Raw genomic sequence first — 26,439 nt, forward strand, 5'->3', positions numbered from 1 at the left:
CACCCTCCTCATGTGCCAGTACCACCTCCTCCAGTCCCAGAGGGGGGATGTCTTACTCCTTTCCGGGAAGCAAACCCTTTGAGTACGGTTTGCGTCCACATAGCGTGAGGGTGAGATCCTTGGGAGCCACTGGGACCGTCTTTGCCCCCTCGGTGGGGTTTTGTCTCCTGGCTTCCCCCAAGTGCGAGGCGTTGGTCTCGCCCAGCCGGGTCTTGGGCGCGGCGGCGGCAGCCGCGTCACTGGCGGGCGGGATCCCTCCGCTCTGGGGAGGCAGCGCTGGCGGTGGGGTTGGGGCCACTGAGGAAATCCATCCGCGCCGCCGCCGCCTCCGCCGCGGAGGAAGACAGCGCCGCCCGCGCGCCGCCAGCGACCCCGCCGCAGAGTCCCACCGCCACAGGTACCTCCGCTGGCAAAAGGAGTCCTCGCGCCCCCCAGCCCCAATTTCCCGCAGGGGAACCTCTCTTCCTTCGGTCTCCCCGGGCTGGCCTCCTGGGAGCGGACGTAACTCCCCAGACCTCCCCTCCCTTCCTATCTGGCCCCGTCGCTCCCAAACCCGGAAGGGGAACTGGGGGGGACCCTCGCCCCCCACGGTGTGTGCACTTCCCCGCACCATCAGCGAAGTTTTTGCCCGACCCCAGACCCCAGCCCAGCCCCGACTGCCTCTTGCTCCCTTGGAAGTTGGGGGGCTAAATTCGGGGCTTCCTCTAGGCCCCGCCCCGCCCCCTTTCCCCACCGCCACCCTCCCGCCTGCCCCTGGGGAGCACCCCTCGTGTCCTCCACTGTCGCACCCCTGCCGGCCCTCGCCTTGCACAACCCCAAAATCGGGGAGAAGCAGGCAAGGCCGCGCGCCACCCTTCCTTTAGTCTCCACCCTACCCCCGATTTGGGTTCTGCTCGTGGTTTCTGGCCCCACTCCCCGAAACCGGAGCCCTCGGCGCCCTATTCCCTTTACAGATCCCCACCCGAAGCCCAGCTCCCAGGCACCCGCCCCCCGCCCAGCTTTCTTTTGGGCAAAATGGAGGTCGTGGGGGCTGGAGGGCCAGGCCCACTGCGCTTCGCAGCGCCGCACCAGCCCGCGCCTTCCAGCTGCGAGATCCAGGGACCCTCCCGTCACCTCTCCTGGGCCCCGCCAGACCTGCGGAGGCGGTGGCACCCCCATTTCTCTATGGGACCCTGGCTGCTATATCCCTGGAATCTGGGGGCTGCTGAGGGCCCTGCGGGGTGATGGGGACCGAGGGCTGAGAGCGTCGCCCCCGCCCCCAGTTTCTTTCTCCAGCCCTGCTTCCTTCTGCCCTGGGCCTCCGGTGGTGCCGCCAGGCCTGGGCTGCTAGTAGCTGGAAGAGGCTTTGTGCGGGCCTGGGGGTTGGGTGAAGTAAGGAGTTCTGCCTGCGCCCCCCACACCCCGATTTTGAGGGTCACCCCCTGGCACTGGCGTAGAAAGCTGAACTTACAAGGAGGGGAAATGTCAGTGGGGAATAGGAACGCCCTGTGCCTGGGGGAAGTGGGAGCTGGGTGGGGGACGCCTGGGTCGGCCGAGTGCAGTGTGTACGGCCGGATCGCACAGGTGTCCCGCGGGTGGGGAAGGACTCAGGCGCCCGGAGCGGAGCCAGCCAAGCCTCTGGGGCCCGGGCGCGAGCCCGCTGGCTGGGCCCCCCAGGTGTCCAGGGCGCCGGGGCCAGGCCGCCTGGGGCCTCCCGCCCGCGCCTGGGAGAGAGCAGCTCCGCGCCTCGGGGCCGGGGACCTCGTTGCGGAGCCGTAATTACTCGAGAGCGGCTCCCACGGGCTTTCTGCGGGCGCGGCGGGGCGGGCGGTCTCTGCGCTGGAGGGAGCAGCGGCTCGGGGCTGCCTTCCCCGCCGTTGTCACCCCCACCCGCGGCGGACGGCTAATGGGGCGCAGCCGGAGCAGGGATTATCCGGGGTGAGCTGTCCAGAACCTATTAGCTCCCAATCGGCTTTTCCCAAATCCTGTAAACAGCCACCCGGGCCGGTTCTGGGGAGGGGCGGGAGCCTGGGTCGGGCGGGGGCGATGGGGCCGGGGGTGGGGTCACCCACCCTACAGGTCTCAGCCGTGGATGCGGTTGCCTTGGCAACGGGGCTAGGGTGGGGGCATTTCACCAATGAGGTGCTCTCGGTCCGGGTGACGGTTGCCTAGGCAACCCCACGAACAGCCTAGCTTCCCCCTCTGGTCGCTCCCCCCCACCCGCCACCGTCGAAGCTGGGGGTGTGTGTGGAGGGTGTGCGCCTTGTGGGGTGAATTTCAAGAGGCACCTCCCCTTTTAAAATTAGGTGCTTGGGGGGCGGTGCCGGTGCGGGCTGGGGCAGACGCCAGGTCTGTTTTCGAAGGGACACCCCCCCCCCCCAGTTCCTGCCGCGGGTGTCCCGCCCGGGCTGTGTCCGAGGGAGGGGTTTCCCCTGCGCTTCCTCTTGCACTTCCCGCTCCGTTTCCGGGGGGCGGGAGGAAGATTGGGGAAGTCGGCTCTTACTCGGCGACGTCTCGGTTGCCGGAGACCCTGGTTGTGCCGCCGCCCCTCCCCCCTCCCCTTGCTTACCCCTTCCGGGCCGTGCTGCAACCCCGCCTTTCCCCCCACTTCCCCGGCGGCCTCGGGCCTGACGTCAGCCCTGCATCCCCCAGGCCTCGGGCCAGCGGCCAGGAGCTGCCTCCCCCAGCCCCCGTCCCGCGGCCCCCAGCCGCCCCCAACCCCGCCCCACGGGCCCGGCGCCATGAGTGAGCTGGAGCAACTGAGACAGGAGGCCGAGCAGCTCCGGAACCAGATCCGGGTGAGGGCCTGGTGCGGTATGGGCCGGGAGGTGTGTACACCTCCCGGTGCCCTGGACCGGGCTGGGTGAGGGTGTTGGTGGGGGAAGGGGGAGGGAGGGCTCCTTAGTGGCTCAGAATCTGATTTTGTCCACTCCTGTCTTCTCGCCCTCTCCTACCCATCCTACCGTCTCTTGCATCTCTTTGGCTCTGCCATTCCCTATAGGATGCCCGAAAAGCATGTGGGGACTCAACACTGACCCAGGTGAGGGCACTTGGTGGTCAGGAGGTGACTGGGGTTGGAGGGCAAGGATCGGAGGCCGCTGCTCACTGCAGTCCTGCTACCTGGGCCTCCCTGAGCCCATTCTGTCTCTACCTCCAGATCACAGCTGGGCTGGACCCAGTGGGGAGAATCCAGATGAGGACCCGGAGGACCCTCCGTGGGCACCTGGCAAAGATCTATGCCATGCACTGGGGGACCGACTCAAGGTGTGTGTGTGTGTGGGCTGGCGCTGTGGGCCGACTTTCTAGCAGGCTGTGGGAGCAGCCTCCGATCTGGTGGGGTGAGTAGGCCACCAGAATACCCAGAGTATGTCTGGAAATAAGGTGACTCCCAGACATGCCCGCCAGACCTGGACAGGCAGGACCATGCTGGTGAGAACTTGTGGGCTGCAGCTGGAGACTGTCTCTCAGGTGGCTCATACCTGTAATCCCAGCATGTGGGGAGGCCAGGGCAGGATCACTTGAGCTCAGGAGTTTTGAGACCAGCCTGGGCAACATAGTGAGACCCTGTCTCTACTAAAAATTGAAAAATGAGCCGGGTGTGGTGGTGCTCGCCTTGTAGTCCCAGCTATGTGGGGGAAGCTGAGATGGGAGGATCACTTGAGCCTAGGAATTCCAGGCTGCAGTGAGCTGTGATGGTGCCACTGCACTCCAGCCTGGACAACAGAGACCCTACCTTCTCCTACCCAATGGGAAGGGGGTGTGTCTTGCTTTCATGGCATCCTTCTGCTCTCCCTGCACCATTCCCCACCAGGCTGCTGGTCAGCGCCTCCCAGGATGGGAAGCTCATCATCTGGGACAGCTACACCACCAACAAGGTAGGGTGGTGCGGGCTGGGGGGTGGGGCAGGGTCACAGGGCCCTGACTGGCTCTGACCCTGGCGCTGCCTCTGCTCCACAGGTTCACGCCATCCCGCTGCGCTCCTCCTGGGTCATGACCTGTGCCTATGCGCCCTCAGGGAACTTTGTGGCCTGTGGGGGGCTGGACAACATCTGCTCCATCTACAGCCTCAAGACCCGCGAGGGCAACGTCAGGGTCAGCCGGGAGCTGCCTGGCCACACTGGTGAGGGGCCTGGCCCGGCTAGCACCCTTTTTGGGGTCGGGAGGTGCACTGCCCTCCGTGTGGAGACCTGGCTGACCAGCTCCTTCCCCAGGGTACCTGTCGTGCTGCCGCTTCCTGGATGACAACCAAATCATCACCAGCTCTGGGGATACCACCTGGTGAGGCTCTGCCAGGGCTGAACAGTCTGGGCGAACTCACACTTCCTGCCTCAGGGGCCACTGTCCCAGTGCTCAGCACGCAGCGTGCACTGTAGTCTCTCTCTCCTGGTGGGCACTAAGGGGGTCAGGGAGGGATGCATCCCTTTCCCACCTAAGGCTCTGACAAGAACCTCCCTGAACCCTTTCACAGGGTTGGGCTCACGTGGTGGGGAGGGGAGGGCAGGGACTCTGTTCTTTGCCCCGTCTCTTATCTTTTCCTTCTTCCTGTCACCTCTCCAGTGCCCTGTGGGACATTGAGACAGGCCAGCAGACAGTGGGTTTTGCTGGACACAGTGGGGATGTGATGTCCCTGTCCCTGGCTCCCGATGGCCGCACGTTTGTGTCAGGCGCCTGTGATGCTTCTATCAAGCTGTGGGACGTACGGGATTCCATGTGCCGACAGACCTTCATCGGCCACGAATCCGACATCAATGCGGTGGCTGTGAGTTCTGGGGCGAGTTGGGCCAGGCCCTCTCCACCAGGCTTCTGGCCCTGCCCCTCGCCCTCACCCCATCCCGGTCCCGTGTCCTGCAGTTCTTCCCCAACGGCTATGCCTTCACCACCGGCTCTGATGACGCCACGTGCCGCCTCTTCGACCTGCGGGCCGATCAGGAGCTCCTCATGTACTCCCATGACAACATCATCTGTGGCATCACCTCTGTTGCCTTCTCGCGCAGCGGCCGGCTGCTGCTCGCTGGCTACGACGACTTCAACTGCAACATCTGGGATGCCATGAAGGGCGACCGTGCAGGTGAGAGCTGGGGGCCCAGGCTGGGCGGGTGGGGACCTGGAGCCTAGGCCAAATGGGTTCTGACTTCTCCCTTCCTCACAGGGGTCCTCGCTGGCCACGACAACCGTGTGAGCTGCCTTGGGGTCACCGACGATGGCATGGCTGTGGCCACTGGCTCCTGGGACTCCTTCCTCAAGATCTGGAACTAACGGCCCCACCCCTGCTGGGCCCAGGCCGGGAGGGGCCCTGCCCACGCCCACACTACAGGCCAGGGCTGAGGGGCTGGGCGCACTCCCAGCCCCCTTCCCTGGGCCACGGGGCCTTGGGTCCCTGCCCTCCCACCCAGGTTTGGTTCCTCCCGGGGCCCCCACTGTGGAGATAAAAAGGGGATGGAATGGGGGAGAAGGAGGGGCAGGAGGCCCTCATCCTTCTGCTGCCCTGGGGTTGGGGCCTCACCCCTCTGGAGGCCCAGAGGCAGGAGGTGGAAACCCCAGGAGCTGGCTTTTTTAAAACTGGTTTTATTTTAATTTTTATTATATTTTCAGTTTTTCCATAAAGGAGCCAATTCCAACTCTGTACCTGGTCTCTGCCCTTGCTGTGTCCTTGTTTCTGAACTTTGCTGCCTGAGGGCTGCTGGCGGTGTGGGTGGTGGGGAGGGTATGGGGCCCACCAGGCAGCTGGGGCTGGGGACAGGGTCTGCACTCTCCCTCAGAGCAAAGCCGAAACCCCAGCCCAAAGCCTTCCATCCAGAGGTTGTTGGATAAGCAGCCCCCCGCCGTGGTCTCCCCCATCAGGCTGCTGACCAGAGCCAGCCTGACCAGGCGGACCCTGCTCGGAGCTCCTAGTTCCCAACTCTGCGCAGAGCCACTCATCCCCATGGCTCTCCCCAGATAACGAGCAGCGGAGGCGGAACGGGAGAACACACACCAAGTTTTATTGGGAGAAGGGAGTATTTACAGGAGCAGGTAAAGAGGGAAGTCACACAGGGTGGAGAGGGGGCGGGAGATTGTGGGTACAAGGCAGACAGGGAACACGGCGACCCCTGCACCCACCCCAACCCCAGGAAGGGCAGGGGAGCAGCGAGGGCCCAGGAAGACCGGGGCCGGGGGAAGGACAGCAACAGGGTCTGAGTCCCTGGGCAGGGGGGCTCAGGGGCTTGTAAACATTGACCACTCTCAGAAAGGGATGGGGGTGGGAGAGGGCTCCCCCTATACTTCCTCACAGGGTTAAGGCCTCTCCAGGCTCATGGGCCCCCTAAATCCAAAGTCTCTTTAGCTGGGGAGAAGGGGCAGGAAGAGACAGGAAAAGTGTCCCCCTTCCCCTGCATTGGCTGCGGCAGGGGTGGGGGGGTTACATTCAGTCACAACAGGAGTCTCCCCCACACCTGGCGAGAGGGAAGGGGAGCTGGGGGCCAGCAGCAGCAAACACTCCCCCCGGCCCGTCACCCCTTATTGCTTTAGAGAGAATATTGTCTTTTCAGGGACGCTAACACTGTGGGAACCAGGGAGAAGCAGGTGGGGGCCCCCCACCCCGAGGCCAGCTTGATCCCCCAACACTGACCTAGTTGCCACTTTGGTGCAAAAAAAAAAAAAAAACAAAAAAACCCTAACAACAAAAAACCAAACACCATCTTTCTGGGGCTAGATGGGGAAAGAAAGGGGCCACTCCCCACGTCCCCAGGGCAGGAGGGAGAAATACATTCATGGAGGGAGGCAGTGGCGGAGCCTTGCCCTAATACTGCACTCTGAGCAATGAGGTCAATGGGAGGAGCTGGATGAGAAACCCAAAAGACAAAACTTACAAAACCCAAAATGGGTGGAGACGAACCCAAGTAGGGGACTGGGAATAAGAAGTGGGTGAGCAATAGAAGGGGCAGCTTCCCCTGACCCAGGAGCCGCACGCTTCTCTTCACCCCAACCTTACCCAACGGTAAAAAGCGCATCATATCAGACCCGGGAGACCTCCTGCTCCTCTCCCATTTGGTCGGCAGAAGGGTCAGGTGCAGAGCTGGGTGGTCCATACCTCACAAGCTGGCTGCAGGCTGGGGCCCCAGGTGGCAGTCCCTCCACTGCAACCCTAAGCCCAAAGCCACCCACTCCTTGCCTTTGAGGCCCCTCCTCCTGCCCCCTTCACGGGAGAAACAGCTCAGCCTTCTCTCTGCAGCCTCCGGAGCAATCATCCACCCCCGCCGCTCACAGAGGTGAGGCAGGAGCCAGGCAGGGGTGAGGTGGGGGCTTACGGCCCAAAGAATACATTCACGTGGCAAGGCAGAGAGCTGGGGCTTTCAGGTTCAAACCCAGGGTGTCCCCCAAAATGGCAGCGGTGGAGGACGCCCCTCACCAAGGCCAGAGTCAGAGTCCTGCTGCCCCACCCTGCCAGCCAGAGAGGTTGGCACAGCCTGGCCCCTCCCATCTACTCGGCCAGCACAGGATGGCAGCCAGAGAGCTGGGGCAGCTCTTCCAATTTGTGCAACTGTCCCCCAAAGCAGCGAAGCCAAGGGGCTACTTTGGCCCCACCCCGGACACCTCAGCCAGCCCTGGCGAAAGGAGCTGCTCATAGCGGGTCCAGTGGGCGGGGCTCAGACAGGCCTCCTGTGCAAACTGCTGGCCCTCAGCCTCCAGTTACCCCATGGCCCACCTTCCGGGGGGGTAAGTGTGGCCTTGGGGGCCAGGCAGGACAGGTCCACGGGGCCTGTGTCCCCACTGCCCCAAAATAACAGTGTGTTTTTTCTTTCAGCCTCCTAACCATTTTTTTTTCATTTTTCATCTTTTTTCTTAAAAAAACAAAAAAAAAATCCTCTGTGGACCTTCCATCGTCACACCCACTATCCTCACAGCGGGAAGGGGTGTTTAGAGTCTAGTTTTTAACAATATTTTTGCCTCTCCTAACTTTTCTTCAAAGTCGTTTAAAATTAAAAAAAAAAAATAAAAAGAAAACCCCCTCCCCCAGTCTGTAAAGTGCCTCGTGGTGGGTGAGTTAAGGTGCATCGTGTGTTTGTAACAAGTGCTGGGGACCCCGCCCCTGCCTCCTCCTCTGCTCCCTGCGGGGAGCCTGCAGGCTGGGACCCTCGGTCCATGCCGCCGCAGCCACCCTGGCCTACAGCCCAGGGGCTGGGGGTCCGGGCTGGTCAGTAGTCATCCACGCTCTCGATCTCACCAGAAGATCCGTGCAGGGAGTACCCTGAAGCCGGGGAGAAGCTGGGTCTGAGCTCTCTCCTGGGCTCCTCCTGCCCTGTGCCAAGGAAGTCCCGCTCCTGCCCCAGCCCAGCTCACCCAGGATGCTGGGGTCTGAGTGCAGCATCAGTGCCCGCCTCTTGGCCTTGCTGCCCTCCCCGGGGCCGAGTTTGGTGCTGTGGTTGGCCTGGAAGGCCGTCTGCAGGGAGCCGCTGCTCAGCCACGCCTCCTAAGGCAACGGAGAGGAGGGTGAAGGTCAAGAAGTGCCCGGCAAGCCCACCCCAGCTACTGGTGCCGGGTGCCTCACCTGCTGCTGCTGCCGTTGTTGGCTGGCTTTCTGCTTGGCCCTCCGCTCCAGGAATTGTTTGGCAAATTCTTTGGCTTCCAGCGTGTCCCCCAAGCAGGAACGGATATAATCGTGGACATCATAGGGGGATTCCACCTCCTTGAGGATCGCTACAGCCATGGGCACTGCAGGATGAGCAAGGGCTGTCAGGGCCCCCTGGCCAGGTCTGGAGCCCCAGGCCCCGCCCACTTCCTGGGAGCCGCTCACGCACCGTCCAGGCTGCCTGTGGCGCTCAGTGTGTGCAGCATCTGCTCACACCACTGGGTGAAGCCATCCTGGGGCCTGGGGATGCCCTGCAGCAGCTTCAGCAGCTTCTCTTCTTCCTCCGTCTTTTTGCGAATGGGCCGACCTGATAGGTGGCTGTACGAGTCACTGAAGGGGGTGGGTGAGTCAGGGTCGGAAATCAGCTGGCGGGGGGCGGGAGAGTCTGCCACCTTCCCTCCCAGGGCCACCCCAAGCCTCCAGTTGCCACGCCCACCTGAGAGATGGGCTGCTCCGGCTGTTCTTCAGGCCGAGGCCGCGGACCAGGCTCCCGCCGCTCTTGGGGGTGTCCTCCCAGAGCCCCAGGCTGCTGCTTCCGCCCCCACTCTTGTCTGGCCCGCCCCACAGCGGCCCAGCCTCAGACACCCACTGGTTCAGGGGGGCAGTGCCCAGGCCCCCAAGCTGCTACAGATGGCAGAAGATCAGAGTGGCTCAAAGAAAGGCACCCCAGAAAAGCAGACAGGGAGGCTTGTTTAGGTGGCAAAGGGAGAGGGGTGAGGCGAGGGCCACAAGAGCTGTTGCCATCACAGGAGGGGCTGGGGTTTGGGCTGCACAAGTCTGGGCTTAGTGATCCCCCTCCCTATGCCACCCTGGTAACCGCATGGGGGGGTCCTGGGAGGTTCCTGGCCTGCTCACCACTCGGTGGTTGGGGGCCTGGGCCCGAGCTGGCTCCCGAGGTGGGGGCTGTTTGTGCAGCTGCCGCTCGCCCTCCAGCTGCAACTCCAGGAGTGTCTTCATGGACAGCCCCTGCTTGGCCAGGCCAGCCCAGAGTGGGGGCGGGGAGCTGGGCGCGGGGGGCACGGGGACTGCCTGCTGCTGCTGCTGTAGCAACTTCAGCAACAGCTCCTGCTGCCGTACCTAAGAGGGGGACACAGTGAGGGGACCTGACGAGGGCTCTCTCCCCAGCCAGCTGAGGCTCGGGAGCACCCACCTGCTTGCGCCGAAACAGCTCTTCCTCTTCTTGCCGCCGCTTCTGCTCCTCCTGCTGCTGCTGGCGGCGCTTCTCCTCCCGGCGCTTGCGTTCCTCTTCCTCCCGCTTCGCCCTGAGCTCCACTTCTCTGCGCTCCTGGAACTGAGACCAGTGGCTGATCAGGGGAGAGCTGCAGGGGACAGCTTGGGGCCTGCCTTGGTCCCCCCCTTCATTCCCAGGGCCTCAGCCCCAGGATGCCTACTCACTTTATGTTGCAGCTGGAGTTGTTCTAGAATTGGACCCTGAGTCGAAGAGTTAATTGGTATGTCCCAAAGACTGGCCTCACCACCTGCAGGGGGCAGGGGGCAGAGGCAGCTGCAGGTGGGCACTTGGGCCCACTGATCCAGTCCAGCCGCAGCAGTGGGCTCCCCAGCCAGAATGGCAACGAGGGGTGCAAGGGTGGGGAGCAGACCCCAGACCCCAGTTCACCCGGAGACTGCCTTGGGGGTGGGGGCCAAGCAGGCCACACACCTGACTGTGATGAGGCTGAGGTATGTACATCCCAGAGGCGGCCCGAATCCGGCACCGACAAGGACCGGCTCATCGTCGGGAGCAGGTTCTGGTCCCCGCCTCTGAGGAGCAAATCGTGGATTCTCAGGACCCCAAATCCATCTCTGGTCTGCCCCCGTTCCCTACCCTGTATCCTGAGGGCTAGCATGCGCCACGCACCTGGGGGGTTTGAGCGCCTGGAGCTGCTGCAGGAATGCCGTGAGCTGCTGCTGCTGCTGCTGCTGCTGCGGCGGCGGCGTCAGGTCCCCCAGAGCTGCCTTTTCTCGAAGCGCGCATTGTGGGAGCTGGCGGCTGCAAATGGGACAGTGGAGGTGGTGGGCCACAGAGCCAGCTCCAGGCCTTCTCCCAACCCACCCCAGGCCCCCCATACCTGCTGACCAGCTGAAGAAACTGCTGGTGCTGCAGCTGCTGGTACAAGGCAGCCGCGGCCAGCTCCTGCTGCTTCTTCAGCCGCTCCTGGTCCATGTTTCCCTGCTCGGGTGAGAGTTCGGCCAGTGCCCGCAGCAGCGAAGAGGGGACTCTGCTGGACTCCTGCCCACACCCCTTACACCCTGTCCCTCCATGCAGGGGAGAGGCGGCTCACCAGCAGTGGGGGTGGTGAGGGCCCTGGGGCGAAGGGCACACGGCCCCACATCTTGATCACCTCGCCTAGAGGCTGGAAGCCCTCATCACAGCCCCGCTTCACCAGCAGTGACATGGAGAAGTAGCCAGCCTGGAACCACTCTGCCATCTCCTGTGTCGTGAAGGGGCCTGGACAGGGAGCAAGGGAGCAGGAGAACCACTGTGGTCACAGGGTAGGCCAGAGACACCCTGAACCAGAATGGCCCTGAGCAGCCCTCCCATCCCACACAAGTACCTTGGATCTCGCCCTGCGGATCCTTGTAGAACCACTTCCGGGCAGCTCCATGGCTGAGCGGGAGGGCAGTGGCGGCTGCAGAATGGCGTAGGCCCTGGGTCTGCATGGCAGCTGTGAACTGCTCCTCCTCCAAGGAGCTGTCCTGCAGGGAAGCCACCAGCTTCTCCGCCTCCTGGAAGCCCAGGAAGAGAAGAAAGTCTCAGCTGCCAATCTCAGCACCATCAGGATGGGGATGGAGCTTGGGATGGGGATGGAGCTTGGGATGGGGATGGAGCTTGAGCTGGGGCCGGGGCCAGGGCCAAGCAGGTCAGGTGGTCAGGAGAAGTGTGAAGGGTCCCTCCCACTTTCTCAGGCCCCCACACCTGCTGCAGGTGCTTTAAGCCTTCATCATCCTCCAGATCTCCAGGTGGGCCAGCAGGGGAGCCCACCCCAGGACTCAGCTGGATCCCCCGAATATCATCTGGAAGGCATGAGGACAGGAGGTGGAAGGGAGGGCGGCAAGGAGACAAGATAGCCTCCGCCCACCCTCACTCCAGAACACTGAGCTCTTGCCATGGCTCCTCAATGTGAATGCCCTGTGTGCCCACCCCCACAAGAGGGGACCACTTTCTCTCACAGCCCCAGGGCACCCGGGAGGTAGGTCATCCTCCCTTCCTACCTTCGGCCACTGGGGGCTCCTTCTCCGCAGCTTCGTCCCCATCCCCGTTTGTCCCCCAGAGTGGGCCCAGGGTGGGTAGTGGGGACGGGGAGCTGGACTTCTCCTCCTGAGGAGGCAGTGGGGTCAGCTCCTTCCCACCTAGAAGAGGAAGACGGCCAGAATTCAGAACCAAGGGCTGGGCCTGCCATGCGAGTGAGCACAAGCCCTTGAGTGTGTGGCTGGACCCACGGGTCACCCTCCCCCGGGCCAAGTCCACCACTTCACTTGGGTCAACTCAACTAATGGTGGAGCGGGAATGCGGTGCCCTGACCCTTGCCTCCATGTGCCAGACGCAGCAGGAACATATCAACACTGCACAACACCATACAACCCCGCAGACTTCACCCCAGGTTCTGCAGTTTCTTCAAGGGACTTTCAAAGGTCATTCTGATTATGCCTGATTTCTATCTGGTACACTGCCTTGAAGACATGGCTCTGCTAACCCCTGGTTCCTCCCCACCTCTCAACACTCTTCTTCCACTTCTAAGTAGCCTGATCCTACACGTAGGTGGGCAGCAAGTGCCCAGCCTGGCAAAGAACCCCCATGCCAGTCTGGCCCGGCCCCAGGCCCGCTGGGCACCTCACAGGCTCACCCGCCTCAGGCCCTTCCTCCTCTAGCCCTTCGGAAGGCTCCTCCTCCTCCTCCAGCCCTTGGAAGTCCAGCTCCTGCTCCTCAGGAATGGGCTCCTTGGGGCCCTTCTGCATGGGGCAGGGGTCGGGGGCAGAGAACAGCTGGGTGGGTGAGGAGGAAGAGGACCCCAGCAGGGCAGGTTCCCACCCTCACCTCCTCGCAGATACCTTGAGAGGCAAGAAGGCCCCAGAGGCATCAAAGGTGCCCATTTCTTCATCCTCATCGTCCAGGCACCACTCTGGGAGCCCATCCTTGTCCTCCTCAAAGCCGTCAGGCACTCGGCACCGCCGCAGGTGAGAGCTGCCTCCCCCTCCCCGCCCCTCCTCTTCACCACACCCGCCTCGATCCCCTCGCAAATCAAATTCAAACTTGCGCCTCCGTTCCCCATGTTCCCGCCAGCCAGCAGAGCGGGGACCGCCATCTGCGCAGGAAAAGTCAGGGAGAAGAAGAGTGGGTACCCAAGCAAAGCTGGCAGCCCTCTCTGCTGCAGCTCATGGAGCACCTCCAGGGCTGCTGTCCCAGCCACTCCCACACCAGCCAGCCTCTGCTACCTCCCAGGGGCTAAAGGAGCCCACCCTCTCATGACAGTTCCTGCTCCCCACTGCCCTCACCAATGCTACTGGGCCCCAATCTCACCAGGGCTGGCGGAGCGCCAGCGGTCGCCATCTCGCCGGGGCCCTGCCCCAAGCCTCCAGCTGCCCTCCTCCTCCTCCTCCTGCTCCTCCCGTAAGGAGCGCCAGTTCTCGCTGTCTGAGCGGGCATGCTCCTTCCTTGGGCCAGCCCCTCCCTCCTCAAACCCACATCGTGCTGGGAGATGGAAGAGAGGGGCAGTTATCAGAAAGGCAGCGTGGTACCTGGACCCTCAGGAAACGTGGGGAGCCAGCTCCAGGCCCTCCTGCCCCCAGCACCTCTGAAATAAACACCCTCAGACTGGGCCACCCATCTTGATCCTCCCCGCTGCCCCGGCCGCCGCCCTCAGCAACCTCGTACCTCCATCCCGCCTTGCTGACTTCTCAAACCGCCTGTCGCCTCTGCAGGAGGGGAAACGTGTGGGTCAAAAACAGTATAGCCTCCCCACCCACCCTTTGCGACCGCCCCATGCCTTGTCCACTGTGCCCTGAGGCAGTGGAGGGAGGGAGGGGACAGAGGAAACCAGGGGTCAGGAGAACAGGGATCTCTGACAGGGCTTATCTGGTAGGCCTCTGTTACCCTCTAGCAACAGGAACCAGGCCTCCCTCCCTGGCCTGCCCTGCTCTATGCCACACCCCCTCCTGGCCCCACCTGTCATCCCAGCTCTGGCTGCGCTGGATCTCCCGGGGGCTTCGTCCAAAGGCCCCATCACCTTCTTCGATGCTTCTTTGGTAAAAGCAGCTGTCACCGCGGCCACGGCCTAGATAAGAGGCCAGATGCACACTGAAACCTGCTGCACGTCCTCAAAGTCAGGGGCCCTGATCTGCCTGCCCCCGGGACACGCCATCACCCCTCTACCTCGGCTCCGCGTGCTGCCCCTGCCTCGGGAGGTGCCAGTCAGGGGGGGGCCAGCCCCTTTCCCCATCAGCCTCAGCACAGCCACGCTGTTCACTGACAGGGAGAAGTTTCTCTGAGGAGGGAGCCAGGGGCGGGAGTGAGGACCCAGGTACCTGACCACCCCCACTCCCACCCCACAGCACCCTCCCGGCCTATCTCCCCAGCACTGGCCCCTCTCCTCCTAGCCCGACTCACGGCCACCCCTCCCGGGCCCCCGCAGCCTCAGCTCCTGGCCTGGCCCCACCTGTTCCTCCTCAGTCAGCGGCTCCAGGGCCAGGGGCTGCAGTGGCTCGTCCTGCAGCACCGCGGCAAACTCCTTGTCCTGCAGCTCTTCTGGGACCTGGCGGTGGGGTGGGACAGCCAAGACACCACATGCTGCCAGATCCCCTCCATGGGCAGAGACCACCGCCGCCAACAACCCTCGTCCACGCACCCACCTTGTTCTCCTTGACGTAGAGGGCCAGCATCTCCTCTCGCCCATAGCGGTAATCAGCCAGCTTGTATTTGGGCATGGCAGGGGATGGAGGTGGGGAGGCCACGCTGCCGCCCCCAGACAGGGCCCTGAGCCTGGACACGACACAGAGAGAAGACGACAGGTCAGGGCAGCCTGACTGTGCTTTCCCGAATCTCCACGGCAGCCGAGGCACATGTGACTCACCACTCAGGCCCAAAGTTGAGTGTCTCTGCTGCCATCGTGGGGCTGGGCGTGTTTCTGAGAGGCCGGGGGTGGGGAGGAGGGGACCTGGCGTTCACTCTCCAAACACCTGTGGGGGAACGGGGCCATGGAGAACAGCACATGAAGGACACCTTTCAAGTGCAGGGAGGACACCCCGGGGTACATCCTGGTAGGCATGGCAATGCGCCCCGGACTAGCTGGTGGGTCACCTGGGGTCTAAAAGGACTCACCTGAGCCAGCCACGTGGCCACTCACACCATGAGTTACCCAGAGATGAGTCCAGACGGTGAAAGACCTGGGGGAGGCGAGGAGATGGGAAGCTCGAGTCCTTCCGGCCTCCGTGGGGCAACCTCCCTCGGCCCAGGGCTCACCTGGCAGCCTGGCCCAGGAAGCAGGAGGGCAGGGGCTGGTGCTGGAGTGAACGAGGGTCCCCAAGCCACTGGGAATAGGTCTGGCCTCAGTAGAGCCTGGGAGCGACCTTCACATCTGGGAAAGACCCTTAAGGAGAGCAGGGGGGAGGAGATAGGGTTCAGGACAAGGCTCTGCTGGCAGCCCTGCCCTGCCCTGCATGACGGGAGAGGTCCATTCGCCGGGTGGTATCTCTGGGCATCAGCACCCTCACCACCCTCTCTGGGAGGCTGAGACAGGAGGTGCAGCGCAGAACTCAGGGAGGGAGGCAGCCGAGGCCAGGATGGATGTTCAGGGCAAAGATAAAACAAAAACAAGCAAGCAAGCAAAAACTCACTAGAGCCACAAATAGCTTACGGAGAAAAGGTCAGTTACGGAGAGAAGGATTAGAAATAAATCTAGGAGCAAAATTCTTTCCTTTATGAAAAAAATCACAGTTGGCTGCTCAGAAGCTCAAATCCAGGGGCTTGGTCTGGGGAGAAACCCAGTGAAAAGGAGCAGGAGGTGATTCTAGGGCCACAGACGGGTACATGACGAGGCTCCAGGCAAGCCTGAGCCAAGGCACCTCGGGCTGGTTTCCCCCACAGGAATCACACCCAGACCACCGCCCCCCAATCAAGAACGGAGGCTGAAACAACCAAGCCACCAAGGGAACGAGGATCTCAGGATACCGGCTGGGAAGCAGCCTCTGGCACCATCAGGTGGAAATAAGGTCAGGGCAATGGAGGCTGGTGGGGGTGCAGCGGCAGCCTGTTCCTCTAAGGGACGATGGAGGGGACTCTCAGGAGGAGGCGCATCCCTGGGGACCCGGGCAGAGGACTCAGGCGGGTGGGCGGGGTCCAGGCGCTGCAGAGCTGTTGTCACTGGCTGGGAGGGAGGCTGGCCCGGCTTGGTGCTGCAGCTCCCATCAACTCCAGGACGCCACAGTCTGGGAAAGAAGAGGAAGGGGGTTCCACCAGGGTGCTAAGGGGGAAAGGCCATCAGCCCCAGCTGAGCCAGCAGCCCATGACATGCCGAGGCCTGCTCAGAGTCCCAGCACCCCAGGGGGAACCACAGGGCTCAGAGGCAACCCAGGGCCAGGGTGGCCTCCCCTGGGGCCTCTCCCTCCTCAGCCTCGGGTGGATGCTCCGGTGGTGGTGTGCTCCACGCCACGCAAAGCCACCAGCCTGTCGCTGACTGCAGGTGGCCTCCTAGAGCAATCTGGGGACTGGATGAGACTTGAGGACATGATGCTAAGTGAAACAGACCAGCCAAAAAAGGAGAGTTAGACCTTACTTCTCTTTCATGAGGTCTCTAGAGGAGTCACTCACTGAGGGAGGAAGGTAGAAGGGCAGTCACCAGGGGCTGAGGGGACAGGGAACTGTTGCTGAAGGGCCCAGAGCTTCAACTGAGGAGCAGATCCTGGGGCCGCTGGTAGTCAGGGCCAGACACCAATGTGAGTGTACTCAGTGCCACAGAACAGCACAGTTAGAGACAGTTAAAGTATCCAAATTTTGTTGTATATTTTACCACAATAATCACTTTTTAAAAAAAGCTTTAGGGAACAAAAGGTATCTGGAGATAACCACCGCATACCTAAGTTTTCCCCACTCCAAGAAAAACACCCCACATTCCTTCAAATCAGCCTCAGGAGAGGCTGTTTTGAGCCTCCTCCAGTTCATTCCTTCTAGAAGGCCAGAAGCTCATCCTGCAGGCATGAGGGTGGGAGAGGGCAGAACAGAAAAGGCACCACCTGGCCAGCACAATGGCTTATACCTATAATCCCAGCACTGTGGGAGGCTTGAAGAGAGAAGTCCGAGACCAGCCTGAGTAACAGAACAAGACCATGACTCTACAGAAACAATTCTAAACATTTTTTTAAAAAGAAAAAGCGGCCAGGCGTGGTGGCTCATGCCTGTAAACCCAGCACTTTGGGAGACCGAGGCAGGAAGATCACCTGAGGTCAGGAGTTTGAGACCAGCCTGGCCAACGTCGCAAAACTCTCTACTAAAAATACAAAAATTAGCCAGGCCTGGTGGTAGGTGCCTGTAATCCCAGCTACTTGGGCGGCTGAGGCAGGAGAATCGCTTGAACCCAGGAGGCGGAGGTTGCAGTGAGCCGAGATCGCGCCCCTACACTCCAGCCTGGGCAACAGAGCAAGACTGTCTCAAAAAACAAAACAAAAAAAATCTTAAAGTGATGGCCTCACACTGCCCCCTGCCAGGCGCAGCAAGGGCAGCTCTCCTGGGTTCCTCCGGCTGGAGTCCCCCATCCTGACTGTGTCTTAGCTGCAAGGGGCACACAAAAGGGGGAGTGGCTCATGCAGCCTGAGGACAGCGACACCAAGACAAGGGAGAGAGCAGGCCCAGAGCAGGAAAAAGCCCATGCCACCTGCCTTCTTGGGAAGAAACCAGGAGACTGAGGTTAACTCTCTAGGTGCCCCCACAGCAGGGTCTGGTGCTGGAAGCTGGTAGTGCCTGGCCCCATCCTTGGACTAAAAGAACTAGTGGCGCAGCTGCAGGCTACCATGGGGCTCCCACCCTCCAACAGGTTCTGGACTCAGGGCCCCTCTGCTCCTCAGGGGGCTCCTGGCCAAGTCTGGAGATATTCTGGGCTGTCACCACTGGGCAGGGGGTGCACAGGGCATCCCCACAGCCAAGAACTATGTGACTCCAGATTCCAAGCACGCCAGTGCTGAGATGCCCTCCTCTGCGCCACGAGCACGGGCAGAGCCCTCGGGGGTCTACTGGGCCAAGGGGAAGGCAAGGGAAGCCAGGTGTGTGCAAAGCTGGGTCACTCTCCTCTCTGAACAGCAGGGATATCATTTCCTAATTACACTGTCCCACGAGGGAAATCTGAAATCCTGCCAGGAGGAAATCTTTGAGAAAAGAACAGATTTTTTTTTTTTTTTTTTTTTTTTTAAGAAAAACTGCCTAAGTTTGTCTATTGCAAGCTCTCAAAGCCAGGCATCTGATTCCTGTCCAATGAAGACAAGAGCAGGAGGTGGCGGGGGGGATGGGGGACCGCCACCTGCCCGCCTCAGCTTTTCCGGCTGAGCTTTCTCAGCTCAGGGTCTCCTCCTCACAGGCCCCTTCCAGCCTGTCCCCCGCCCTGGCCCTTCCCTCAAGCCTCGCCCCCTCCCCACCCCTTCTCTTTCTCAGGCCTGTCTACCCTCAGTCCCCCAGCATCTGAATCAATGCTTTTGAAAGACTGCCCCCTGCCGGAAACAAGGGGCGAGGACATGCTGGGCCTGGGTGCTCCAGCAGGCACCAGGGCGCGGGAAGGGAGCCCGCTCTCTGGGGCTCAGAACTCAAGGGAGAAGGAAAAGACGGAGAACAGGCGGTTCCAGTGCACATTCAGCTAAGAACATTATCTCCTCACTCCATCACCCCTAAAATTAGCTCCAACACGGAGCACTGTGCCTTGGCACAGAACAGTGCCACTTAAACAGAAGCAGAGTCCCCAGTTCCCCAACACTGGAGCGACCGCCCAGCCCCAGGCCTGCTGGAGGGGACCTGGGCCTTTCTCAGGATGGAGATTCTCCAAGCGTGGTAGGATGAAGACGCTGAGGCTTAAAGAAGAGATGCAAGCCCGCATTCCTGGCGGCTGGTCAGTTATCCCTGCTCTCTCCTCTCTGAGCCATCCCAACAAATCACACCACCGCTTGGCAACTGCCTACAAGTTAACAGTTTTTAAGCATTTTCACTCTTTACCTCCTGTGATCCCTTTTGCCCACTTGCCCAGCCATGGGCTCCAGCCAGGGAAAACAAGGAGGAAGCTGCTCCGACAGTGTGCCCCGACATCCTCGACACTCTATGCAATACTGGAGGTGTGCACGGTGGCAGTAATGACCATCCCAAACTCTCAAGCGTTACTCTGTGAGTTTGAAGCCATTTCACATTTGTTAGATTTTCAACCTCCTTCATCTAGCCGCCTCCTCTCATCTTCTCTCCTCTATAGTGGGCTATTTTTCTTTTTTAATTCCCAAATTCTAATAGCACATGTAAAAGTTAGGGCTAACGCATCAGATCACGGACACAAGACTGATGTGTCCAACAGGAGAACAAGCTAGTTCATAAGTTTAAGCACATGGTCCACTTGACTAACCACCCCATGGGACCCTCAGGGCCCCTGGTTCCCAGGCAATGGCAGGGACACCAAGTCCAGGTCTACCCCCAAATCCTTCCCAATGACACGAAAGACCGCTGGGGTACCAAGACCTACAATCTAAGAAAATCAGATTAGAGCTGGCTAGCCTGGTGGAGGGTGGCTAGCCTAAGTCTGCAAAGGGCACAGGAAAGATGGGAAGGAGAAAGAACCCCAAATCCCCCATGTCGACAGCAAAGAAGAGACCCTTACTGGTACCACCGATGGTGTTTCCATGCCAAAGGCCAGGGGTTGGCGGGGTTCTAAATCGAAACTGCTATATGGACTCGAAGGGGCAGTGCAAAGAGGATGGGAAAGCTGACGATCTTCCAGAACAACACTTTGAAAGGCAAGAGGGAAGTAAGGCTTGGGTGATTGGAAAAAAAAAAAAATTCAATCCAACTAACAAGTCTTTATGTAGCATCTCCCAGTTCCTGGCACTAGGATACAACAGACCTAGAGTCTCACCGGGAAAGCGAGTAATGACTGTGTAACAGAGGAGACAAACAAGGGGCTCTTAAAAAGTTACTTGGAAATTTTTTTTTTTTAAGGCAAGGTGTGAGAGCTGTGGCCAGGGAGCTGCTGCACCGAGGGTCATGAGCTGGGAAGGGCCTGGCCTGGGACGGGGAGGGAAAGCAGTCTCTACTATGGAAGGTGTTTCCCGCGGTTGTGCAACTGGGAAGGAGACCCCAATGACCCAGCACTAAGATCGCCGGAGCGAAAGGAAACGGAGGTGAGGAGGACTCAGGCGAGGTGCCTGGGTGGAGGAGAAGGCTTCCATGTTGGCCAAAGTCGTGGAAAGCTTGGACTTGGGGAACTGCAAGGCCCAGCTCCTTCCGAGGGGAACCCAAAGGCGCGCTGGGGAGAACTCCGGGGAGCGCGGGGCCCGGACACCTTAGGACGCTAGGGTCGGGGGCCCCCAGGCGGCCCACAGCAGGGCTTGGCAGAGGCCCGGGGGCGACCGTTAGGAGCGCGGGGGTGGAAGGCGGCGGGCCGGCCCGGGAGGACGGCGTGCCCTTCAGGGAGGGGCGCCAGGTGCGCGGGGGTCGAGCGGTCGCCCCCCAAGCCGGGCGCCGGCCTCCTGGGGCCTCCCCGAGGCTGGCCGGCTCTGGGGGAGGGTCCCGGCGGCGGGGAGGGGCCGGAGCGGGCGGGAGGGCGGGCGGACGCACCGGGCGGCGGCGGCGGCGGCCTCGGGGAGGAGACGGGGGAGGGTCCTCGTCGGCGGCCCGCGCGCTGGCTCCAGCGCTTCGCTAGCTCGCGGGCTCGGCGCGGCCGCCGCGGCGTCGGGGGCGGGCCTGCCCCGGGGCCGGGCTGTGAGCTGGGGGCCGCGGGAACGCCGGGCGCTTACCGCGGGCGGCGCAAGGGTCCGGTCCGGGGCGTGGGCGGCGCGCGGCGGGCTGGGGCCGGGGACGGCGGCGGCGACGGGGGAGGGGACGCTGGCGCTCCCGCGGCGGCCGCTCCTCTGTGTTTGTGTTTGTAGCAAGATGGCTGCCCGCCTCGCACCACGTGACGCGGACGCGGGGCCGCGGGGCCGCCCCCTCCTCCGCCGCCGCCGCCGCCGCCGCCTCCCTCCGCGGCTCCGGCCTGCGCCGCCTCTCCTCGTGCGCTCCTCGCGTGCCCCGCGCGCCGCTGTCCGGACGCCAGTCGCCCCCGACGGCCCCCACCTTCCCGCCCCGGCACGTGACCCGGGCGCCCGGCTGGTCACGTGACGTGGGCCCCTAACTGCGGGCGGGGTCGGCCCCGGAGCGGCCCCTTCTCCCCCACCTCCTCCGACCCTGCGACGCGCGACCCTTGGAACCGAGGCCGCGGCCTCCCTGGCGGTCCAGTTTCCTCCAGGAAGCCCACCTGGATGACAGGAGACAATAAAATCCAGAACCCTTCATCAGGCGTCCTGGGATGTGTGAAATAAGTGGCTCAGGCAGATGAGTTGACTCTCAAGAGCCTCTTTTATTTTTTTTTCTTATTATTTATTTAATTATTGAGACAGCGTGTGGCTCTGTCGCCCAGGTTGGAGTGCAGTGGCGCGATCTCAGCTCACTGCAACCTCCACCTCCCGGGTTCAAGTGATTCTCGTGCCTCGGCCTCCCGAGTAGCTAGGATTACAGGCACACACCACCAAGTTCGGCTAAATTTTTGTATTTTTAGTAGTGAAGGGGTTCGCCATGTTGGCCAGGCTGGTCTAGAACTCCTGACCTCAAGTGATCTGCCTGCCTCGCCCTCCCAAAGTGCTGGGATTACAGGCGTGAGCCACCGCGCCCGGCCTCTGTATATTTATTTTTTTGAAGCAGGGTCTCACTCTGTCACCCAGGCTGCAGTGCACTAACCCGATCTCGGCTTACCGCAACCTCCAACTGCCATGTCTCAAGCGATCCTCACATCTCAGCCCCCGGAATTGATGGGACTATAGGTGTGCATCATTGTGCCCAGATAACTTTTTTATTCTCTGTAAAGATGGGGGCAGGTGGCGTGTCTCACAACATTGCCCAGGCTGGTCTTGAACTCCTGGCCTCAAGGGATCCTCCTGCCACAGGCTCTTGAATAGCTAGGACTACATCCGTGTGCCACCACACCCAACTAATTTTTAAAGTTTCTTGTTTGTGTGTTTTCCAAGACAGAGTCTTGCTGTCACCCAGGCTGGAGTGCAGTGTCGCGATCACAGTTCACTGCATCCTCTTGCCCCCTGGGCTCAAGCAATCCTCATGCCTCAAGTGCCCTGAGTAGCCAGGACTACCAGGGCACACCACCACACCCAGCTAACTTTTTTTTTTTTTTTTTTTTTTTTTTGTAGAGACAGGTTTCCCCCATTTTGCCCAGGCTGGTCTTGAACTCCTGGACCCAAACGATCTTCCTCCCAAAGTCCTGGGATTACAGGCATGAGCCACCATGCCTGGCCTCTCAAAAGTCTCTGTTTCTCTTACAGAAAGATGTTAACACTGCTCTGCGCCCCACCCCCGACCCCCAACTCCACACTCTTCAGTGAGTGCTGTAAGAATTAAAATAAGTGAATGTGAAAGGCTTTGACAAGAGAGAAACTGCTATGCAAATGTGAGGTGACTGAAACCCCCTTTGTTTAAAAAGAGGACTTTTCAAGAACGACTGGCTGAACTTTTTCAGAGCTGCAAAGTTCCGCGTATGCTTTCACCTTTTTCATTGGAAGTTACTCCAGAATGTATACCTTACTGCTGTCGCCCAACACAATGTAATCCTCAAAACAAGGAAAAGGTAAGTTCATGACCTGGAATTTGAGTGCCTGGTGTCTTGCCATGATAGAGTGTTGACTTCAGGAACTATTATACCTGGAACAACTTTTGTTTCCCCCACCAAGTACCACTAGGCTTCTCTGCACTTGGCGTTTTCCTGTTTTCCTTTTTTAACTGTTTTATTTATTTAAGAGACAGGGTCTTGCTCTGCTCCCCAGCCTGGAGTGCAGTGGCACAGTCATGGCTCACTGGGGCATCGACCTCCTAGGCTCAAGTGATCCTCCCTCCTTAGCCTCCCAAGTAGCTGGGACTGCAGGGAGTGGCACACCACTATGCCCAGGTATTTATTTATTTATTTATTTATTTTGAGAAAGAGTCTCACTCTGTTGCCCAGGCTGGAGTGCAGTGGCGTGATCTCAGTTCACTGCAACCTCCGACCCCAGGTTCAAGCCATTCTCGTGCCTCAGCCTCCCAAGCAGCTGGGATTACAGGTGTGTGCTACCATGCCTGGGTAATTTTTGTATATTTAGTAGAGGGGGTTTCATCATGTTGGCCAGGTTGGTCTCAAACTCCTGAACTCAAGTGATCCACCTGCCTCAGCCTCCAAAAGTGCTGGGATTACATGTATGAGCACTGCGCCTGGTCTGGCTATTATTTTTCACTTTCAAATTTTTGTACAGACTGAAGTATCACGATGTTGCCCAGGCTCTTCTCGAACTCCTGGGCTCAAGGAGTCCTTCCATCTCGGCCTCCCAAAGTGTTGGGATTATAGGCGTGAGCCACTATGCCTGTCCTGCTGTCTGTTTTTATATTTTATTTAATTTTGAAATTTTTTTCAAGACAGAGTTTCGCTCTGTCGCCCAGGCTGGAGTACAGTGGCGTGATCTCAGCTCAGTGCAACGTCCATCTCCTGGGTTCAAATGATCCTCCCAACTCAGTCTCCTGAGTAGCTGAGACTACAGGTGGGCGCCACCATGCCCAGCTAATTTTTGTATTTTTAGTAGAGACAGAGTTTCACCATTTTGGCTGCCTCGGCCTCCCCAAGTGCTGGGATTACAGGTGTGAGCTGCCACACCCGGCTAATTTTTGTATTTTTAGTAGAGACAGTGTTTCACCATTTTGGCCAGGCTGGTCTTGAATTCCTGGCCTCAAGGGATCCTCCCACCTCAGCCTCCCAAAGTGTTGGGATTATAGGCATGAGCCACCGTGCCCTGCCACCTAGCTTCCTTTCTCAAAGAGGGAGTTCATAGGCTTTAATTTCTGGTGACGTCAGCATCAGTATTCACACTTTACAGTCGGTGGGGATTACTTGTCCAAAGTCACAAACTGATGTCCAGGAGATCCAGGGAGAACCCTCTAGTCTTCTACCCTGGTTGTATTACTCAGTTCTCATGCTGCTAATAAACCTTGTCCTTCCTTGAGCCCAGAAAGACAAGGTTGTGCACTCCAGCCTGGGCAACAAAGTGAGTCCTTGACTCAAAAAGGGAGAAAAGTGAAAAAATAAAGAGGCGGGCCAAGGTGGGTGGATCACGAGGTCAGAAGATTAAGACCACCCTGACCAACATGATGAAACCCCATCTCTACTAAAAATACAAAATTAGCCAGGCGTGGTGGCTCATACCTGTAATCCCAGCTACGAGGGAGGCTGAGGCAGGAGAATCGCTTGAACCTGGGAGGCTGAGGTTGTGGTGAGCACAGATTGGGCCATTGCAGTCTGGGCAACAAGAGCGAAACTCCGGCCGGGCGCGGTGGCTCAAGCCTGTAATCCCAGCACTTTGGGAGGCCGAGACGGGCGGATCACGAGGTCAGGAGATCGAGACCATCCTGGCTAACACAGTGAAACCCCGTCTCTACTAAAAATACAAAAAACTAGCCGGGCGTGGTGGCGGGTGCCTGTAGTCCCAGCTACTCGGGAGGCTGAGGCCGGAGTATGGCGTAAACCCGGGAGGCGGAGCTTGCAGTGAGCTGAGATCCGGCCACTGCACTCCAGCCTGGGCGGCAGAGCGAGACTCCGTCTCAAAAAAAAAAAAAAAAAAAAAAAAGCGAAACTCCGTCTCAAAAAAAAAAAAAAAAAAAATCACTTGGACCTAATGTGTTTTTGTTTGTTCAGGTGCTGCTCTGTAAAATGTCTTGGTCTGTGTTCTAAACTTGCAAACTTTTTAACTAAACAAAGAGATTTGATTAGAAGGTTAATGGAGATGAAAGAGTGGTCTCACGCAAAACCAAACAGCCAGCCTCTACCTTTTTTTTTTTTTTTTTTTTTTTTTGGAGACAGAGCCTTGCTCTGTTCCTCAGGCTGGAGTGCAGTGGTGCAACCTCCGCCCCTCCGGGTTCAAGCGTCTTGTATTTTTAGTAGAGATGAGTTTTGCCATGTTGGTCAGGCTGATCTCAAACTCCTGACCCTCAGGTGATCCGCCCGCCTCGGCCTTCCAAAGTGATGAGATTACAGGCATGAGCCACCATTACTGGCCCCTTTCTTTTCTTTCTTTCTTTCTTTTTTTTTTTGAGACGGGGTCTGCCTCTGATGTCCAGGCTGGAGTGCAGTGGCGCCATCTCGGCTCACTGCAAGTTCCGCCTCCCGGGTTCGGTTCACGCCATTCCCCTGCCTCAGCTTCCAGAGTAGCTGGGACTACAAGTGCCCACCACTTCGCCTGGCCAATTTTTTGTATTTTTAGTAGAGACGGGGTTTCACCGCGTTAGCCCGGATGGTCTCCATCTCCTGACATAGTGATCCGTCCGCCTTGGCCTCTTAAAGTGCTGGGATTACAGGCAAGAGACACCGCGCCCAGCCCCCCCGCCCTTTTTTTTCCGTAATGGCGGATTCCTCTTCTGTGTTTTCCATCGATGAAATGCAAGGAGAGGGCTGGATGCGGCGGCTCACGCCTGTAATCCCAACACTTTGGGAGACCGAGGCAGGTGGATCACGAGGTCAGGGGTTCCAGACCAGCCTGGCCAACATGGTGAAACCCCGTGTCTACTAAAAATACAAAAATTAGCCGGCGTGATGGCGGGCGCCTGTAATCCCAGCTACTCGGGAGGCTGAGGCAGGAGAATCACTTGAACCTTGGAGGCGGAGGTTGCAGTGAGCTGAGATCGGGCCACTGAACTCCAGCCTGAGAATCAGAGCGAGACCCCGTCTCAAAAAAAAAAAAAAAAAAAAAAATGCATGTAAGGGGATAAGGACTATCTTGTTGTCAGATCGGTTTATTGTCAAATTGGTTTATTTCGGAGCTTGTCTTCACCCACTTAAATTGCGAGCCTTGATACTCATCTGGATATCAGAGTTTGCAAAACATATTTTAAGTACCATGGAAAGACATACGACCTGAGTAATGGAGTGATAGCTCATAAACAGTGCTTTTTGTTAATTATGACATAATGGGCCTTAAAATTAATTTATTGCATTCAGAATTACTTTTGACCCTGAGCTAAGTTCTTTGTTCAACCAAACATAACTGCGTTGTAAGTCACCAATGACCTCCACATTGTGAAATCTACTGGTCCATTATCTTATATGACCTGTTACCAGCCAGTGACATAGATGGTCACTCCCTCCAGAAATGCCATCTTCACCTGGCTTTCTGGATGCTATATTCTGTTGGTTTTCCTCCCACCTCACTAGCTGCTATTTCTCAGACTTTTACTGGTTCCTCCTCTTCTCCCCATCCTCCCAGGGCTCAGTCCTTCAACACCTCCACATTGGAACAGGATATGGGTAGGGCACAGTGGCTCACATCTGTAATCCCAGCACTTTGGGAGGCTGAGGCGGGAGGATCGCTTGAGCCCAAGAGTTCAAAAGCAGCCTGCACAACATAACGAAACCCTATCTCTACAAAAAAATAAAATAATTAGCCGGGTGTGGTGGTGCGCACATGTAGTCCCAGCTACTCAGGAGGCTGAGGTGGAAGGATTGCTTCAGCCAGGGAGGCGGAGGTTGCAGTAAGTGAAGATCAAGCCACTGCACTCTAGCCTGGGTGGCAGAGCCAGACCCTGTCTCAAAAAAAAATGAATGGGATATAGGACATACTGCTAA

The 26,439-nt window shown here is 59.3% G+C and overlaps 2 protein-coding genes and 1 long non-coding RNA gene across 8 annotated transcripts; 2 read left to right on the plus strand and 1 right to left on the minus strand.

Moving 5' to 3' along the window:
* Nucleotides 1-333: 333 nt before the first annotated feature.
* GNB2 (G protein subunit beta 2) lies at nucleotides 334-5,602 on the plus strand. Of its 3 annotated transcripts, none has more exons than XM_077996420.1 (10): nucleotides 334-1,917; nucleotides 2,632-2,777; nucleotides 2,981-3,019; nucleotides 3,137-3,243; nucleotides 3,791-3,854; nucleotides 3,937-4,099; nucleotides 4,191-4,257; nucleotides 4,537-4,738; nucleotides 4,831-5,047; nucleotides 5,129-5,602. In XM_077996420.1, exons 2-10 carry the CDS (start codon nucleotides 2,721-2,723, stop codon nucleotides 5,233-5,235), a joined length of 1,023 nt encoding a protein of 340 aa, XP_077852546.1. In that variant the 5' UTR covers nucleotides 334-1,917; nucleotides 2,632-2,720; the 3' UTR covers nucleotides 5,236-5,602. The 3 variants fall into 3 exon arrangements, with proteins under 3 accessions (XP_077852546.1, XP_014989965.1, XP_077852547.1); XM_015134479.3 differs by having other exon boundaries at nucleotides 334-397; XM_077996421.1 differs by having other exon boundaries at nucleotides 479-966; nucleotides 2,007-2,777.
* A 337-nt stretch (nucleotides 5,603-5,939) lies between these two features.
* GIGYF1 (GRB10 interacting GYF protein 1) lies at nucleotides 5,940-20,714 on the minus strand. Of its 4 annotated transcripts, none has more exons than XM_077996416.1 (26): nucleotides 20,555-20,714; nucleotides 15,045-15,171; nucleotides 14,904-14,968; nucleotides 14,656-14,761; nucleotides 14,435-14,564; nucleotides 14,242-14,337; nucleotides 13,959-14,070; nucleotides 13,752-13,860; nucleotides 13,461-13,501; nucleotides 13,107-13,277; nucleotides 12,638-12,891; nucleotides 12,433-12,538; nucleotides 11,801-11,938; nucleotides 11,505-11,602; nucleotides 11,143-11,314; nucleotides 10,870-11,036; nucleotides 10,657-10,757; nucleotides 10,446-10,577; nucleotides 10,248-10,348; nucleotides 9,983-10,065; nucleotides 9,738-9,878; nucleotides 9,443-9,664; nucleotides 9,024-9,211; nucleotides 8,757-8,917; nucleotides 8,507-8,670; nucleotides 5,940-8,428 (listed from the first exon to the last, which is right to left on the minus strand). In XM_077996416.1, the coding sequence occupies exons 4-26, from the start codon at nucleotides 14,688-14,690 to the stop codon at nucleotides 8,123-8,125; spliced, it is 3,228 nt and encodes a 1,075-aa protein (XP_077852542.1). In that variant the 5' UTR covers nucleotides 14,691-14,761; nucleotides 14,904-14,968; nucleotides 15,045-15,171; nucleotides 20,555-20,714; the 3' UTR covers nucleotides 5,940-8,122. The 4 variants fall into 4 exon arrangements, with proteins under 4 accessions (XP_077852542.1, XP_077852545.1, XP_077852544.1 ...); XM_077996419.1 differs by lacking the exon at nucleotides 20,555-20,714 and having other exon boundaries at nucleotides 5,940-8,206; nucleotides 8,299-8,428; nucleotides 9,024-9,208; nucleotides 15,045-15,184; XM_077996418.1 differs by lacking the exon at nucleotides 20,555-20,714 and having other exon boundaries at nucleotides 5,940-8,206; nucleotides 8,299-8,428; nucleotides 15,045-15,184.
* On the plus strand, nucleotides 12,105-13,107 carry LOC144339730 (uncharacterized). The gene is made up of 3 exons (XR_013415087.1): nucleotides 12,105-12,220; nucleotides 12,701-12,763; nucleotides 12,870-13,107. It is a non-coding gene; the product is annotated as an uncharacterized LOC144339730 (long non-coding RNA).
* Nucleotides 20,715-26,439: the final 5,725 nt, after the last annotated feature.

Source organism: Macaca mulatta, chromosome 3 (genome assembly GCF_049350105.2).
Source record: "Macaca mulatta isolate MMU2019108-1 chromosome 3, T2T-MMU8v2.0, whole genome shotgun sequence".
Lineage (NCBI taxonomy): Eukaryota > Metazoa > Chordata > Mammalia > Primates > Cercopithecidae > Macaca > Macaca mulatta.

Excerpts from the sequence above, each read along its gene's own strand:
- GNB2 (XM_077996420.1), top strand. The coding sequence starts at position 2,721 with ATGAGTGAGCTGGAGCAACTGAGACAGGAGGCCGAGCAGCTCCGGAAC. Across the intron at positions 2,778-2,980 it reads AGCTCCGGAACCAGATCCGG|GATGCCCGAAAAGCATGTGG; the intron begins GTGAGGGCCTGG and ends CATTCCCTATAG. Across the intron at positions 4,739-4,830 it reads CCGACATCAATGCGGTGGCT|TTCTTCCCCAACGGCTATGC; the intron begins GTGAGTTCTGGG and ends CGTGTCCTGCAG.
- GIGYF1 (XM_077996416.1), bottom strand. The coding sequence starts at position 14,690 with ATGGCAGCAGAGACACTCAACTTTGGGCCTGAGTG. Across the intron at positions 9,212-9,442 it reads AGGCCCCCAACCACCGAGTG|CAGCTTGGGGGCCTGGGCAC; the intron begins GTGAGCAGGCCA and ends TGCCATCTGTAG. Across the intron at positions 8,671-8,756 it reads CGCCACAGGCAGCCTGGACG|TGCCCATGGCTGTAGCGATC; the intron begins GTGCGTGAGCGG and ends CTCATCCTGCAG.